This window comes from Ascidia mentula, chromosome 6, assembly GCF_947561715.1.
Source record: "Ascidia mentula chromosome 6, kaAscMent1.1, whole genome shotgun sequence".
Taxonomy (NCBI): domain Eukaryota; kingdom Metazoa; phylum Chordata; class Ascidiacea; order Phlebobranchia; family Ascidiidae; genus Ascidia; species Ascidia mentula.
The window spans coordinates 14898507-14916392 of NC_138571.1; the positions used below are offsets into that span (position 1 = coordinate 14898507).

Sequence of the window (17886 nt, forward strand, 5' to 3'; positions counted from 1 at the left end):
TTTATTGTGGTCTACAAATCTAATGCCTCTTACCTAGTACTTACATTTTGTATTGTTTGTAGAACTATGTTGGGAATCACATAGGCTTGATTAAAAAAACAACTCCACACTGCCACTTAGTGGCTGTTTTAAAATGAAATGCTCCTAAACCAGTCTTCTGTGTGCATCGGAAATGGCCCAAGTCGACGATGTGTTTGTACCTGTCCTTGTGAAGCCACAAGTTACCACTGTTGGTACTGTTGCGAAAAGTAGCTCCTGTTCTGTTCTGGTGACAAAGGAACCCAGCAGAAAATTAAGACCAAGACAGGAAAGTGCAAAGTTCGATGAACGGGAAGTTGTCAAAAAGGTATTATGCTAGTTTAAATTACTGTTTATTTATGTATTTTTGCCGTTTTTAATGTGCCTTTTGAGATGTGCATTATTATTATGATGGTATCTTGTAGTATGTTAGATATAGAAGCTGTTTGTTGTTACTTTAATACATTTTATGCATTTTTTGAAAAGCAAATGTTGCAGTTGCTTGGTGCAGTTTATTTAAGTTTAACCAAGCATTGCTATAGATTCGTGCTGTTGTCGACCAGTCAGCATACAGTTGCGATGATTTGGCATTTCTGAAGGAGCACGACTCTCTCGTCAAACTGGTGAAGAAACGGAGATCAAGTTACTGTAAGAACAAGGAACGGCGCAAGGAGGTAAAGTGTTCCCAAGACATATTCACTGTGTGTTATCAAAAATACTAGGCGTGTAAAAATGTAGGTACTGTGGTTAATTGCATGGGAATGTTCTGCCATCATTGAACATGAGCTAATGCATCAGAATAAAACTGAACAAGATCTTTTCACTATATCATGTGCTATTGTATAAACAATTTTAGTACATAGTTAAAAACAATTAACTACAAGCTTTATTCTGATGTCATTCATATACAGAGGTTTGTACCTGTTGCCCAAATTATACAGTGTATCCAATATTAATAAATTTGTAATACTGTTCATGTCGACATGCTGTGAAATCCAAATGTGTTGATGTCTCAGTATTTTTTATCAATGTGAATAGTTCGAAGATGAACCCGAGATCCTTCAGCAGAGCTGCGTTCGACTTGCCGAAGCACTTCGAGCTAGTAAACACGCTATAATCTACACCGGGGCGGGCATTAGCACCTCAGCCAATATTCCAGATTACAGGGGACCCGATGGGGTGTGGACAAAATTACAAGATGGACGATCTATTTCAGTTGGTAAAAACTTAAATATACACTGTTTTACAGTTGCATGTGTAAAGTTTCTGCTGAGTGATTCCTTCATTTCTCATTTTGTCGCATGGTATGGGGCCTTAAATGGGTTTATGCAGTATTTTGTGTGGCAGAAACATCAGACGACAAATGTAAAAGTGAAAATTAAAGTTTCCATCTTCGAGCAGTTTGCTGCATACAATAAATGCAACTGAGTATAACCTTTTAGACCTATGACCCTAAAACAATGCTAATCTTTGCAGTACTTACTGTGCTGGCACTTTGTCTTGACAAAAACCTTCCTATACATTATATTGCGGATTGCTGCTGTTAGTATTCAAAACTATTCACCACTCAACAAACAAAAATTGTGCCATTTTTGTTATCAAAGCATGTGTTTGCCACATCGTCATGTATTTTATGTTTGAAGCCTTATTGTGTCAATCAAACATGGTGAGAATAACAAACCAATTTGTTTCTAGATCAGAACTTGGTGACTGCGACACCCACGTTTACACACATGACAATATTGAAACTTCTGGAATGTGGGATTTTAAACTACATTGTGTCGCAAAACTGCGATGGCCTCCACATCCGCAGTGGAGTTTCTCCCAAACAGATCTCAGAAATTCACGGAAACATGTTTTCTGAGGTGAGCTTGTGGAAGGGTATGTGAGTGTGGGATCCTTGTTACTGGACAAAAAATGTTTTCGAGTGTAGAAATTTTGTTTTAATCCACCGCTGCAGATGGGCTCATGGTTTGTTTTTGTGGAGTTGTTTTTTACTTTCAAATATGCAGGTAAAAGCTACGTCAACTGTGTAATTAGTGTTTGTACGATTTAAAAAACTTATGCTTAGGAGTTATAGGGAATAGGAAACGCAAAGCTATGCTGATCATTATTATATTTTGTGCGTTTGCTAAATAATGATCAGCATGTTAGGTTTGTCTTTTCCTATTCCAAGCAAACATAATTGATTTTTTCTGTGCAGGCAGAAAATCAAGTTCAACAGTTTTCGAAAACCAACTGGGTATTTCCTTTTTTTGCAGATTTGCACAGATTGCGGCAAGCAATTTTACCGAATCTTCGACGTCACTCAGCGCACCGGTCTACGACGTCATATGACGTCACGCACGTGTGACGTGTGCCGCGGACAGTTGAAAGACACGATCGTACACTTCGGCGAAAAGGGAGACAGTGGGTGAGTGGATTTGGTCGTCACTGTTAACCCAAACTCAAAAGGGATCGTTTTTGTCTGGCCTGCTGTACTTGTTGTGGGGGTGGATCCATGAGGGGGGCGAATGGTGGCGATTGACCCCCTAAAATGTGTCACAATAAATGGTGCAGTGGCAGACAAAAGAGTTGTCTTGGATTAATTTTCGTTCGTCACTAGCGTTCTTTGTTTGGCGCATGCATGCCTCGTGCAGTTTCTAGCGACCAAAAACGCTATTGCGTCACAATGAGTTTTAGAAATTATTTGCCCCCCTTGAGAAAATTTCCGGATCCACCCCTGACTTATTCTCAAAATTGTTTTGTCTTTTTATTCTGGCAATTAAATTTACATGGAGTCTGTGTTTTCCCCAGGTGGCCACACTGCTGGAAGGAGGCCGAATCGAACGTGGAAAACGCTGACCTTGTTTTGTGTCTCGGTTCCAGCCTCAAGGTTCTGCGGTGTTACAAGCAACTATGGCTCACAGACAGGTTGGCGAATTGAATTCTAAATTACTATTAAGTCTGGATTGCGCAGTTAATTTCTGTTTGGACATTTGTGGAACTGTTCTTTTTTCAGGCCAAAGAAGTCGAGACCGAAGTTGTACATTGTTAACATGCAGTGGACGCCAAAGGACTCGCAATCTGTTTTGAAGATACATGGTAGGCTTACTATGAGCGAAATATAACAGTTTTATTCGAAGTACTGAGAAACTGGTTAGAAGCCTGTAAACCTTACAATGGTTATTAAAGATAGTTGCGATTACGCATACAAACACGTTGAATTCGAAGGGCAAAGACCAGTTTGCAAAGTTCTCCGCTGAGCTATCGCATAACGTGGCATATTGTGTAAGCTCTATCCCCAGTCAACTGACATAAACATACAAATATCACCGATGTCTGTCACAAATTATTCTGTTCTGTACGAACACACTTATTCGATTAATTTATTAAATACTTTGTAGGACGCTCGGATGATGTCATGAGGCGCGTCATGGACCACCTGGGCTTGGAAGTATCGTCATACGACAGGTGGGCGATTTAATTTTTTTGTTTTGAAACTGGGGTATTGATCATCATGTTTCAAAATCTATGTCGGTTTGTATGATTTCTAGTGATAGGGACGCCCTCCTGAGGCTTGCAACGCCTATAGCGCCTTCGGAATCCGAAACTTTCCAAACCCGGACGATTCGGATTCCGAAATCTCACGCGCATCTGTTCGTCACGGCGCATGAGCGGAAACCCGATCACGTGAGCGGTGACGTAGTGGCAATGAAGGACCAACAGTGCTTGGCCAAGTTGCCCGGCCTCAACGAATCAGAGTGCCCGGACCAGTCACGTGATGAAATAGCCTCGGCGCAGTCCGAGATGCCGGCTTGGTTTGGTAAAGGTCGTAGGAAGGTCGTGGCGCGCAAGCATACGAAACGTAAGCGAAAACGACCAGAATTCCGGGCCGCGTCGCCGCCCAAACCAGCATGCAGCAGTTAGTACTGAAATTCTTCACAAATTTTGCATGAACTTGGTGCTGCTACCTCATTCTTCACGAAGCATTAGTGGTTACGTTTGTGAAAGGAACAAATATACAATGTGCTTTTTGATATGTTTCAGTCCATTGTCCAATTTTTCACGCCTGGGCTTTCACGATGCAATCATGTATGTACTAAGCATTTTTTAGGGCTATGCAGTAATTTAGAAAGCTTGTGGTGAAAGGTTCGTAAGGCTTTTGAATATTTTGTGCTTTTCGAGTCAGCGTTTTTAGCATGCAACAAGATTTTTATTACACTTTCTCAACAATACCTACAATGATTTTTTAACATACCATCCACTGTGAAAGCTCCAACGTACATCAAAACAATTCGTTACTCACAATGTATTAACGGATACGACAAATTCTCAAAAAAAATGAAGCCAATTTAGACGGCACGATATTTTACTTCGGTTTTATTTGCTCCTTCTACTTAGTGAAGCCATATGACGTGCAATGTAGTTGGGTGTTGAGCAAGCTTCGTATGGAAGCTACCACTACCCGTGTGTACGTATTCAGTACTAGATTGCTTGTAATGTTGTTGTGGAATTGTTTTTTTGTGTGTCGTTTGTTTTATGACTAACCGGCAATAAAACAGCATCAGATATTACGGATTTGGGAATTTCAAACGTCCATTGCAAGGAGATTTCCCTCGCCGAAATCGTTACAACGATCTGGTATACTTGAGAAGTGATAGGGGGTCAGCAGAGCTGGATTTTTAACCAGTTCCCAGCGTGTTGCTCCCTAATCAGAATCCGGTGGTTACCGCAAGGCTGTATCGAAGTGTTTTTTTGCGCAAAGTACACATGATTTGATTTCAACTGAAATTAAATTGACGCATTTAATCTACTATCCCAGCCAGCGCTTTTGGGTAAACTGGCTTTTTCGCATTGATGTCACGCACAACTGTTAGCGGCGGTAGAGAGCTGATTAATGAAACCGCCAAGCAACATCGGGCAACGTTTTTTTAACCCAAACACCTAATCAAGAAAAGAGGGCTGTGAGCAGGATAGCATGGGTTCGAATCCCGGCGTCGTTAAAAATGAAAATTCTCTCATTATCTAAAATTTCGCGCCTTAAAAGCTTTTCCTGTGTGACACTGCATAGAATGGACGACAACCTTTGAGAACCCAAAATGGATTAAAGTCTCGAGTGTTTGGTGTTTATCAGCAGTGAAGAAACTGGACAATTTTCTGCCGTAACGATTAAATTATTACATTGAAAATGAAACCATTTTTTTCAATGCCAGGAATGAGATTTTCTGTGCAAGTGAGTAATTTTTTTACTGAAATTATGGGTTTCGTAAAACTGTTTGGGACACAACGGTCGTTGAATTGTTACCGGACTGTTTCGACTTGCTTTCACCTCTGACCTTTAGAGATGTTGTCAAGACTCGGTGCAATACTAACTCTCTGAAGACGAGTCTTTTCATTTCCACAGCTAGAAGTAAAAAACTATAGGATTGTTAAATTAATCAGAAGAAAGCCATACGCTTAATGATTTAATGAGTCACTTACATTAACCCCAAACAGTTAGGAACGTAAGAAACATAAATGACCCCCAAAAGTATATTTTTTTGATTTTTCGACATAATTCTGGAGTAATCGAAAAAAAAAAGCTGAGAATACAGTGTCGAAAGTAATCCAGAAAGGTAAGAATTCAACGACTGGTTCGTCCCAAATAGGTGAAAGAAACTTAACGTTCCGGTAATAATTTCATTTCTGCTTTCAACTCAGGCTTTGAATCACTTGTGTACGCCAAACACAATAACACAAAACAGTAGGTGTAGGTGCACCAAAATGAATGTTACAAACAGTTAGAGCTTGTGGACTTCACATTTGGGTCTAATGAAATCAAAACTGTTGTTATGTAACAATTTCCAGTGCGCAATTACGTATCTGTGTTGGTGCTGGTATTGCTGTTACAAGAAGTAGCAGTCATATGATGCTGGTAGTACTACTGATAGTCTGTAAGTGCTGGTTGCGTCGGATATTCAATAGTCTTCGCGAAACCATGACTCAGCGTTTTGTGTTGTCGACTATGCCTAATGTTTATTTCTAAATAAAGTCGTTCACTTTTTCATTAGTATTTAATTTGATAGCGGGACTTTTTTGTAAGGTATAACCATCAGCAAAGTCGTTTTTGTATTTTTTGACACGCCCAGTAAAGAATAAAGAATTTTTGACACGCCCAGTTTTTTTTAATAAACTTTCAAATTTGGACGTTTAGTCGAAGGTAATTAACTGAAATGAACCTTTTCTCTTGACGCGCAAGTCCAAGCGTGATTTCCCCAATATCTAAAGCGTGCAGCCGCCGGATCAGCACATCCACTTGATTCGATTGGGTATTCTTTTATTGGTCGATCGCGACGCCCACGTGGCATGCGCGGGTGTCGCGCGTAATAACGATATAATTAGGAATGTGTGCACGGCAACGATAATCGCGATAAAAATAATGAAACTTGGACCGAGTACACGGTGACCACGGCGGTAAGGGTGCATCATAACATAACACATAAAGAAAAAGAAGAAACATCGAAATTGTTCATTGCCACAACGCTTTGTCAGATGCTGGGCTTTGCTTGCAGATCCCATATGCGACGTGGTTGGTGGCCCTTTAATTTTAAGCAACATGGAATGAGATTTTATCGGGGAATTTTGCTTACTTAAAGAAGCGCACATCGAAATATCAACCAACGGGGCCAATTTGGGTACTGGGTTGCCGCCAAACGGAGTGACAAAATACGGCACCAAGCCTGGAAAATACGCCTCACAAGTTGAAGTTTACAGTTCACAAGGTGCGCCCTGGCAACAAACAAACCGCCCGCCAAGCGGAATGCCCCTCCTTAGCTCGTCGCGTTGTATTATAACGGATTACCAGCGAGAGGCACTCGTGGGTTTCAGCTGCATTTCGTCACGTTTGCGCATTGGATCACGTGGTGCGATACGCTTCAATAAATATTCGTTTCGGTTGTGTCGCAACGATGGCGGAGTCTGTTGCATAAACTTGTAAAACGGTCCTTGCGTTTTTACGAGCATTTCTGAATAGTTTGAGCGAAATGTAAACGGAAAATTTGTAGCTTGTAAAATGAAGCTTTCCTTGCGATTCGTGGCATATGTTTATTCTAATTTTGATTCCTCCATGTGCGACAGATCACGTAGCCAATAAACTGGAGGTCAGAAATGCGGTTTTGTTTGTTTATGTTTCGTAAGTGCAATTAAATGGATTTGTGAATCTTTTTCTCGTTAAAAATAGGGTTTACTAAAACTGCCAGATGTCGGTTCATTTTAAAGTAAACTCAGGTATCAACGCTTAGGAATTTCATGCGATCCCGATTTTGAGCCGCGAAAATTTTCTCTTCGATAAACAGATGAGGGTTTTAGATCCGACAAACATTTTGTAGACGCTCGGAAACGCAGCGACGAAGGGCGCGATTAACCTGTCTCCTGTGGTCTGTGTAATGCGACTGATAATTGTATCCCGACAGGCGCTCTGGCTGCGTGCGGAGCAACTTTCTGAGAAACCAGCACTCTGTCGCCGTTTGGTTTCGTCCCCGGGTTAAAAGGTGGAAACGGCGTTGAGCGAGGCGGTTTGTTTGACAGTGGTGCGGTTGCAGGTGGTAAAACTGAAGAGTTCGTTCGTCTGTTTAGCGTCTTTCCCCGAATTTCTTTTCCACGAACGGCATTCATAAGGCAGTGGTTCCCAATCTTTTCATGGCCACGGACCCATTTTTGACCTTCTTGGCGCAGCAAGGTAAAGGCAGCGGTTTAATTCATTTCGAAAACGTTTGTTTTTGCCAATACGAACTACCAGGTAGTTGAAGACAACAGCGTTTGTTTCGATCGATGTTAATCTACCAGGTGCCTTCATCGTGGAGTTTGACCATAACTTTTAGTGGCGTTTTGGGCGCGAATTGATTCGTTTGCTTGCAGAAATTTTGTGTTTAAAACACGAGGAGATTGGAATGGACACAGGAATCGCGGTTGCGTTTAAAGGAAATAGTAATAACGCCACAGCTTAGCGAGTACGCATTGATTATTAATTTCGACATGGATACAGCGACGATTTGCGGGCATTCGGAGATAATTTGCAGAATTCCCTACAGCAAGGCAAAACAATACAGCTTCATTTGCGTGAGAACGGCGACGAAGTTATTTAACCGCATAGGAATGGACCCCTTGCCACCGCTCGAGGGCGCCACACACGCGTCAGTGCTTGTTTGTATTCTTCTGCCCTGGCGAGTGGCTCTGACAGAATAAGAATGCTCGTGTCGAGTTTCGTTGTCCTTCTGTCGTTTGTGGTGGGTACGTTAAAGGGGGTTCACCTCGCGGTGTGGTTCGAAATATCACCCTGAACGTCGCATCGTCCGCTGTAGAAAGAGAAATGACGTGGTCAGTAAAAGTAACCCAACGAAATGAACACTTAAAAACAAATGGGGCAATAATAATCAGTGAGATTCTGACAGACCTAAAAGAAATTCCAAGTGACGATACATTATCATTAATCTTTTTTTGGGGGTGAACTGCAGAGAGTGCACCCTGTTTCGACCTATCAGTTCCCATCAGTGCAGCTTGTGACAGATCTTCCTGACTATCAGACCAGGCAAAAAGTATCGTGAGTACCAAGTGGAACTGATGAGACCTGAGAGGTCGAAGCAGTGTGCACTCTCTGCAGTTCACCAAATACATAAGATTATTGATAATGTATCGTCACTAGGAATTTCTTTTGGGCCATTCACCTTTTCCCTGTACATTATGGCATTTCCAGGAACAAGATGGGAATGATATCCCCCCCTCCTTCTAACACGTTCTCGAAAACCTAATCTAAACAACCAAAGTAGAAAGAAATGTCCCAGTCTAGCATATTTGGTTTGCGTTGTAGTGAATTCTAACATTCCAGCCATCGGCTGGCTGATTACTCGTGGTCAGCCTGTTTTGCAAGGTTCTTCGAAATGCGTCGCGCGATATCGCCTGATCGCGTTATTTCACTTAGTCACGTTGATGCAGTGGCGCAACCGCTAATGTGAGGCTCGCACTATCTCAAAATGCAAATTTTTTTCGCAGGTATTTCAGTTACACGAATGCAATATTTTAACACGATCCCCCACCCTGTGAAACGTATTCTGTTCTATTCGTGAGATACAAACTCCAAAGTTTCGTCATAAATATGTGACGTGATGCAAGAGATTGGCGAACACATTTTGTTCTTTAAGTCACCTTAAAGAAACGGAGACAAACAAACCGGTCAATTTTATTCTGAAATTGAAGAGACTATGGCCCATACTATTATCAACATTGTCATGTTTTTATACGAAAAAAACGTTTCGGCAAGAACTTATGCCATCATCAGTATAAATTGTCGACAATGGTATGGGTCAGTTTCTTCAGAATTATGAGCAAATCCGTAAACAGTGTTCGTAAATTTACTTAGTTTTAAAAGCGAAACACGTTCTACGGCTAATTGGAGCTCTATACGTATTACACCGGGGCGGAACCGCCTCGTTTCCCACAGAGGAAAGCGGAGACCTCGGCGACGACTAAACCTGCAGGCTAAGTGCACTGAGCCTGGCACGGATCCTGTAGGCGATCTCACCGCCGGGATAAAATTGCACTTCTTAATTAAGTATTTTAGCTGAAACGGAACCTCCAAGCACCGTCTTACAGTTTCGCTTGCTTTCAAAACGTTTTGCCAAGAATCAAGCTTGCGCTCAGTTTCATGTGTTTCTTTAAAAGACTTGCGTGATGTGTTTAAAACGGATAGCAATGATATTTTAATGACTATTTCGTCCTTGCATGACAAACTGTATGTCAATTTTAGCCATAGATTCATGGTATTACGCTTGATTTTCAAGCCATTAATGAAACCAACGTTTGTTGTAGTACGTGCGGTTGTTTAAAAGCAAGTTGGAACAACTAACGATAGCGTGGCCTCCAAAAATAACTGCATGACAGCCGCGTCGCACGCACAATACGCCTAACGCATTTTAGGATGCGCAACGGAGCGTTGTCCTTTAACGCACGCTGCATGGGTATGCGATCGTGCGATAGAGCGAGGTGTGCAAATGCTCTTCGCTCGATTAATAATCGAAAAATGCACCGGTCATTAGATCATCTAGCTCGGCGACTGTAATCGTGATATTCTTCAGATGGCTATCGGCTCTTGACTTTTTGCGGCATCTCGGATCGCAAGTCGCGCGATACACCTCTTTAGAGGTGGCGATATTTTCAATATGAGCCGTTTGCGGCCAGCGGCCGATCGAGACGACCACATGAAATTCTTTTACCGGCAGGCATGCATTTTTTGCTGTATGCCCTGACTAATAGTATGGAATTCGGCGAAGGCATTCAAACGCTAAACAACAAACAGGTTATGACATCCCATCCTAATTAGATCTAGGTTTAAATCTGTGGTCCACTTATATAATATTGCACCGCAAAGCTGTGATTGATATCAACATGTTCATGACTTGATACGGCTGCCGGCCGCGCATTACACACTTACTCAATTTTACGGAATATTCTAGAATCCTTCCATGTCCGACCGATTTCAGCTTTCATTAAAACCCATAGTTAGCTAACGCTTTCACATGTCACCCAGTGGCGCTAGAACCAGAGCGGTCAAAGTTTTGATTTTATGGTTCGAAAACCATTGTTTGTATATTAGCGAGCGGTCTGCCGGCGCCAGTCTATCCCGCTCGGTTCCGTTTCGAACCACTCGGCGACGGGGGCGCCCTGACAGCGTTTTCCTCGTGGCTATAAAGCATGCACCTCGATGCGTATGCCGGACAAGGGCAAGTTTTACCTTTTAATGCCTTATTTGTCCACCAGATAACTAGGTGAGGTTCTAATCTTTGTGGTGTTACTGTTAAAACAAAGTTTTAAGTCAAATTTTTGTATTGTTAGTTTTATTGTGGAGATATATCCACTGTATAGGGTGAAAACGGATAAGTAAACGTCTGATATCGTTGACAAAATAGTACAGTTATGCTAATGCACCGCTTGTTTTATGGTCACACACTTTTTGCCGGGAAAATCGTTTTTCGCTGGTGGTGACAAACTTGACGTATACCATAATATCATTTTGACGGCAAACCAAACAGAACTTCCGAAACTGTTCGAGATTGATTGCATAACAACTGTTTCTTTTTAAGTTAAATTTAATGGCATATCGCCTTTGCGCACATATAAGGAATTCGTTTCTGATTATAATCTTTATTCCGAACCCCTGCAAGCGAACCACATTGAAAATTTACTCAAAATACAAACTTGACATATACGTTTACCACACGTCTTCCATTGCACCCAACAGTAGTTATATAACGTGAAACCGCATGCCTAATTGTTGAAGTCAAAGTGTGTAAAGATTGCGATGGTAGGAAGAGCTTTAAGATGTTATCGCGAGCTAACTATTACACAACTTTCCACTACCGATTGCTAAACGCCGGCTGTGTTTTTAGGCACATCACTTCCCCGAATGGTGTTAGTGGCAGGCAATTTTGCGCTTGCGTAATACCAGATTTTAAAATCCAGTGTGAATATGAAATACTTTGTTCCTTATGTTGCTTTCCATTCTATGCTTAAGGAATGGCTAATTCTTGCTAAACCGAGTTCTTAAAGATACTGAACTGAAAGGAGAAGTTTAAAGCCAACTTTTTAACCAGCAAAGCGGTTAACTTGGCCAACATTCAAAGACTCTGTTGCATGATGTTGCATAACCAAAGTACAAATTCGTTGATGACCTCATCATGAGACTGTTAAGCCCCAATACGGTGAAAACATAAGGTCGACTCTTTTACAAAGACCAAGATAGTTAAAAGCATTTGAGTTTTATAATCTGCCAGTGGTTTGATTGATTTTTGAACAGATCGTGTGATCTGCATTATTTCAACTCCCACGTTACGTGGCGTTGCTGTGGATACAAGACGAATATGCAATAAATAAGTAGTCGTGCAAAAACGGGCCTAATAGTCCCGAAATGGCATTTCGATTGAACTTAAACTACTCTACGTCCGGTGCCCGAGGGTTATTTTTTGTTCATTGTTAGGCGATCCGACGTTATCTCCGCTTCTTGATATAAAGCCACTTTTATCGTTCGTTGGTATCTCTGGGTGCGAGTCGGGTGCAAAAATCTAATACAAATCTGAATTCGAGTCAGTCGCATTTGCGTTTTAAACCAACGTTGAGCGCAAGTCGCCCATCTGCGAGACTTGTTTATGGGATTATGTTATGAAAATACGCTTATGGTGCCGCACGTTGCCCCAACGGGGCGTTTTGGCCGCCGTGGCTGCAGTCTATATCTTTTTGGCAATCTCCACATTGGTAAAATGCACACTGGCGGCCTTTTTCGAATTTCGACGGTTTTGCGTGCATTAGGGCCTTGTAATTGGCCTTCTAGTTGCGGCAAGAAAACTTTGCCAAATTAGGGTGGAGAAGTTGCGGCTTGCAGGATGTGTGGCTTTAATGGCATCTTAAACCTAATTTAGACGTAATTTAAGTTCGCAAGAGCAACCGTTGATTTTGTTGCCCCACGTAGGCTAACCGACGAAAATGCGAAAACAAGTCATGACTATTTCTGCCTGTGAGGTCTTATAAATGCAGCTGGTGATTTAGCATATGAGACCTTATAGTTGAAAACAGTGTGCACGATTGTCTGCACAGCTCACTATTCATAATATGGATCAATAACTCATAGTTACTAAACGACACGATTTCTGCGAGAAACCTATCCGCTGGACTCTTAATGTGTTACCCCTTCTCGTCCTGGTAATGCCAAAGTTCGCGCTAAGGTCAAATGACTGCCGAATGACCCCCAAAGCGCCAAAATTACGCTGGGTCCGCGTCGTTTTCGACGGCAGGTCTTGTAGACTAGTTTCCTATTGACGGCTAATGACCTGTAATTTTGATTTTGACAGCCACTTACTTTGGTGAGGTTCCAATTTCCACCGCAGGACTTTTCGATCCCGGCGACCCTGTAATTTCAAAATAAACACGCGTGAGAAACAAAGCGGGAAAAGGAGGGATTTGAAAACTTGGACTTGTTCCCGTTTTAGGGTTGTAAAAAGATATCAAACTACCAGGTCCATACACTTAGTAGTGGTGCTTAACCCACTGTGCTTTGTATTTAATTACTACACATTTTTAACTATGGATAATTAACACGCAAATATGCTTTACACTTTTAGCAATGAGTTTCTGTATTAGCATCATGGAACACAATAAAATATGTTTTTGAGCTGGCGATCGCCTATTTTTATTATTTTTTTAAAAATATTCAATTGTAAAATGTGTGCACACGTGTAAGCGAAGCCACATACGTTATTGTTTTTCCATCGCGTATTGTTTTTTTCACACCGCGCGGCCCGACCTAATAATTCCAGCCGAAATTAGCACAACACGTTTTTGGCTCGGCTATAATTAGGATCGCGGCCTATTTAACAATCGCCATTGATCAGTAAACATGCTAGAAGCCACGTAGCTTTGCCAGAAACATTAGTGAGCCTTCCATCGCTAAATCGGATGACCCGATGAGGTGTGTTTACTTCGCCATGAAGGCCTATTTCAGGCCATGCGTCTATCAGGGCCTATTAGACGCGCCGACGAAGCCATTTGCGGCGGCTTTGGGTCGAGATACTGTCAGTCGATTAGTCCACAGCCAAATTTTGCAACTTAACCTTCAGTTGACATTGGGCCTGTCTTTCTCAGTTGCTCTTCGTCAGAACGCGCGCGGTTTCTGAAACTTTGCGGTGTTGTGAAATTATTGGTCACCCTATGGACTGGAAACCGCATAGGCGATGATGAGGGAGGCTTTGGGTTTAATCAAAGTTTTGTGCTTAAAAAAGTCTCCGTTTTGTATTAAGATGGCGGTGCTCGGCGTTGGGGTCACAAATCAAAAGGATATCTTCCCTTTTAAGATGAAATAATCGAGATTAATTGAAAGGGCAAGAACCGCGACTACAGCGTTCCGCCCTCGCCAAGTTGCACTTAAATGCGTTTTTTCGGCTTGTTTAAGGGAAATTGCTTGCAGTTAATTTCCTTGGCGAGGTCCGTGCGTTTATTTGCGGACGACTTTATTGGTGGCTCATGCTAATCACGGCGACGCGAGCAAAAGAAAGACTGTTTATTCCTAACGGGAGTCATAATATTTGCTTTCGCCTGGATAGAATTTAGCCCACAGTTTCCAGTTAATAATGGAAATTGTACAACTATCGCTAAACCATGTAAACAGTAGCACTGAACAAAACCGATCCACTTACTTGCATAAGCACTTTGGTTGACCGAAGGCGACAATTTATTCGTGACGTCAACGATCGAGGTCACGTGATTGGAGTTGATGGTCATGTGACCCGTCCCATCCTGGGGGTAATACGCGTTGTGGTACATCGGGCTGGCACTGGGGGCCTGGCCATAGTAGGGGCCGCTGGAAACACCCCCTGGCCTGTGGGCGTGGAAAAGCCCCCTCGAGTTTGGAGGGCTGATCGCTCCCGCTGTTGGTGACGCAGTCGCGTCGAGGGGAGTCCCCGCTGGGTCACCGTGGGTGAATATGCTTGTGGAGTGTTCGCGCGAGTAATAGGGGACTGGCACCCCCAGTGGTGGGGGCGGGGGGAGCCGGTCCCTCTGCTGGTAAAACTCAGAGTTTTGGGCGTACACAGACGCTTGGTAAGGAGGCGTTTGCTCGATTGAACGAACCCCCGCGCCCCCTACCGGGCTGCTCCCGGGCATTTCTCTCGCTCGCCCCATAGGGTACATGGGGAGGTAGTGTTCGCTACCCCGGGGGTAAACCTCGCCGCAAGCGTACTGACGCTGGTAATCCGCCGAGTTGGGGGAGCCAACCGCACTCATTTCTTGACCCTCCGTCGATTCGCCCCCGCTGGCCGAATGCCCGATGCTGCACGCTTCCGAACTGGATGGCAAAGAACCCGCAAAGCCCTGTTCCGTAGACCACGGCTGGTGGGCCGACGGGTAGTGGTAGTCTCCCACCGCTCGGGCCACCGCCTCGCCGTCTCTTATCAGCCCGGGACTGACTATGGACCCTTGACGACCAAGTCCTGGAGCGGGATTCGCAAAACCGTCAGGAAATTGTCCGGATGTCGCGGAGTTGGCGTAAGAGTTATCCTGGTCTCTCCCTATGTCGAGTCTATCTTGCTGGTGGAGAGGATACGTAACTCGCGCGTGCTCGTTCACTGGCGACCAAATGGCCCTGTTTGGCCCCTCGGCGTGTCCAAAGCGCCCTTGGGCCCCGTCGCAAGGCATGTTGGGTGTGGGTTTGTATTCCGTTTCTCCGGTCGTAGGGAAAGGATGATGCGGTTTGTCTGCGTGCGCCGGATCCGAATTGTAGGATTCGGGTACTCGATTCGGTTCTTCGAACGGCGCGTTCTCCTGCGAGTAGTTGGAACCGAGTTCGTTGTTGTTCGTACTCGTCACCTCTCGCTCGGCGGAGTCGTCCGAGTCGGCCCCTGGATCGTTGTCGGATCTGTTGTCTGCGAACGATCGAAACGTTTAAAAAATGAAGTTCATGAGTTTTACTGTTTGTTTTATAAAACCGTGAGTTATGTTCCTATAAGATAGGGATGTTTGATGAGTGTGGGGTGTGGATGAAACGCATGAAACGGTTAAACTAATTTTCCCGCAATGTTTTTACATAAATGAATTCAAGAAAATCGCTCTGATATTACTTGTATGTCTCGTAAATGTATTTATCGTTCCCATATTTTATTTAAAATGTTATAGACTACCACTGCGATTGTCGGTTTCCTTGATGACACTAATCAAAAAAACGTTCGGAACTAGAAGCAGTCCTAAATCATAGCAATTTAACCAGGACCACCTTTCGTTTCCTTTTATATCTTGAACTGACTTAAAAGTTTAAAATGCCACAAACGAGTTAAAAGGAACCGAGTGTGCCGCAAGCCTAAAAGCTTTGGGAACCCCTGGTCTAAGGCCCCGTGATGCGATTTTCCAAACGTTACTGTTTCTAATTAAAATTTGTATCGCTACAAAGCGCGACGCATTGTGTCGTCACAAAGGCGCGATCGAGCGCGTTCCGGATCGCGTCGCAGCAATTGCGAGCGTGTAATCGACTTGTAATCTGTGCGGATTACAAGACTGCATCAAAACACTGGACCGGGCGATGCAATTCGTGGGTCACGTGACTTGACCCGGGGACGCGTCGAGGGATTGTTTGTAAACATCGTCTGTCGCAGGAGTTTTGCGCCTCCTCGCCCATTTTTCATGGGAGAAATTCGGCCGTAATTTGTCTGTTTTTCGACTGCTGCGCGATAAAACTGCTCACGGCGCACCGTTCGCGGAAACGCGCATACTTTAAATGCAGCCTTTGTTTGTTTTGGAGTAAACAAGATCGGTTTTGGCAAAAAATCTACGCTTATCGTGAAAGTGTTCAACCAAGAACCAAAGCGTTTTGCCTGAATTCTGATCGAAACGTCTTCGCCATTGCGGTCTAATTACCACTGTGGTACAAAAAACTGCTGCTGTCGCTTCTATCAGAAATTCGTGACTTGAGGTAATTCGAATAAAATTACCTGCGTCAAGATTCTGCGAATCGTCATCATCACCATCTTCCTTCTTCTCGCTGGATCCGGAGGAGTTTTCGTTTGATCGGTTTTTCGGGACCCACGTCATCTTGTTCTCTTTCTTCAGACGCCTCCTGGCGTTCGCGAACCACGTCGAAACCTGCAATAGAAATCGTAATCTGTGCATACGATTTCTATGTTCATTTGAAATTGTGATGTCAAACTCTGTGCGGTTAAACTTAGGTAACTTTCGACTAACAAAGACAACATAGCTAACAGCTACGTAAACTTTACACACCCAATAGATGCCTGAAAATGGTCACATGCGTCAAATAACCATTACAATGTAAACACTCTTTTTGGACATATTTAAGCGGGTTTGCTATTAACGTACTTGGGTGAGAGTCATCTTCGTGATGATCGCAAGCATTATCTTTTCCCCTTTGGTTGGGTACGGGTTCTTCTTGTGTTCCTGGAGCCAGGCCTTCAGAGTGTTGGTCGACTCTCGTGTTGCGTTCTTCCTTCTGACGCCGTCGTTCATGTCCATGCTGCAGTATCTGAGGGTTAGGGCAAGTCTCATGTCCGATCACTCGGTGGCAGCAGAGTGGTACAGTTTTTATAGTGTTTCGCTCGATTACCACCAAAACCATTCACAACTAAGGTCCATTTTTCAACTATTCAAAAAAAAAATCTGTACCACTCTATCCTAACTATTCAAATACAAACTAATTTAATTCTAACTTTTCAAATAATCTTATACTTAGCACCACCACAAAAACGAACATTTTTGTAGAAACTGTAAAGGTACAAGGTTAAACCGTATAAGTTATCAATTCAGACGCCCAGGAAATAATTCATTTCAACAATCCCCCAAATTCGCCTTTTGGTAGAAATTACACCGTTAATACACCATCAATGCAATACAATGGACTGTGTTGAACTCGTCGTATCCAGGCAAACCAGGACACAGCGCGCCTCAACGAGACAATGCGTCAGAGTCGCTGATTTGGACAGGTGCGAATTGCGTTTTGGCAGTCGGTAATTACAACGTTCGTAAAGCGACTTGGAGCAGTGGCGCTCGAATTACGCAGGAGCTAAATTTTCGTCGCAAAAGCGCTCTCCACTTGCCAGTGGGAGGCGTTTCTCTGTCCCGCAGTGTAATTACGGCTTTCTGACGGCTTAGATGAGTGCAATGTCGTATATAGTGGGTCGTTTGCCATTTACTCATGCCATTTGAAGATGGATATATTTAGAGAAAGGCAAAAAGGACAACTACCAACCAAAAATAAGCTGCCATTCAAGCGCTTTGAATGTCAAGTATGCTGTCCGACTTAGCTGCAGAATTTTAACGCGAAACAACTGCAGTTACCTGGCGTCACTTATTTTCACTGCACAT

At 43.3% G+C, this 17886-nt stretch overlaps 2 protein-coding genes across 4 annotated transcripts in view; one reads left to right on the forward strand and one right to left on the reverse strand.

The window, feature by feature from the left end:
* Positions 1 to 52: 52 nt before the first annotated feature.
* Positions 53 to 4546, forward strand: LOC145905414 (NAD-dependent protein deacetylase sirtuin-7-like). Its single transcript, XM_082992601.1, has 9 exons — positions 53 to 346; positions 561 to 692; positions 1057 to 1237; positions 1714 to 1883; positions 2280 to 2431; positions 2815 to 2931; positions 3020 to 3102; positions 3405 to 3471; positions 3555 to 4546. Exons 1-9 carry the CDS (start codon positions 173 to 175, stop codon positions 3925 to 3927), a joined length of 1449 nt encoding a protein of 482 aa, XP_082848727.1. The 5' UTR covers positions 53 to 172; the 3' UTR covers positions 3928 to 4546.
* Positions 4547 to 6345: 1799 nt separating this feature from the next.
* The window catches only part of LOC145905863 (uncharacterized), a 42875-nt gene continuing 31334 nt past the window's right edge, over positions 6346 to 17886 (reverse strand). For 2 of the 3 annotated variants that reach the window (XM_082993173.1, XM_082993169.1), the window contains 5 exons: positions 16885 to 17047; positions 16500 to 16650; positions 14217 to 15440; positions 12884 to 12932; positions 6346 to 8333 (listed from right to left, as the gene is read on the reverse strand). In XM_082993173.1, the coding sequence (XP_082849299.1) occupies positions 8285 to 8333; positions 12884 to 12932; positions 14217 to 15440; positions 16500 to 16650; positions 16885 to 17047 (1636 nt within the window). In that variant the 3' untranslated portion in view covers positions 6346 to 8284. The remainder of the gene's footprint in view (positions 8334 to 12883; positions 12933 to 14216; positions 15441 to 16499; positions 16651 to 16884; positions 17048 to 17886) is intronic. The other variant, XM_082993170.1, reaches the window with a different exon arrangement.

What these genes read in the sequence shown, in the direction of transcription:
- LOC145905414 (XM_082992601.1), top strand. Translation starts at nt 173, where the DNA reads ATGGCCCAAGTCGACGATGTGTTTGTACCTGTCCTTGTGAAGCCACAA. An exon ending in ACGGAAACATGTTTTCTGAG is followed by an intron (nt 1,884 to 2,279) that starts GTGAGCTTGTGG and finishes CTTTTTTTGCAG; the next exon opens with ATTTGCACAGATTGCGGCAA. An exon ending in GAAGTATCGTCATACGACAG is followed by an intron (nt 3,472 to 3,554) that starts GTGGGCGATTTA and finishes TATGATTTCTAG; the next exon opens with TGATAGGGACGCCCTCCTGA.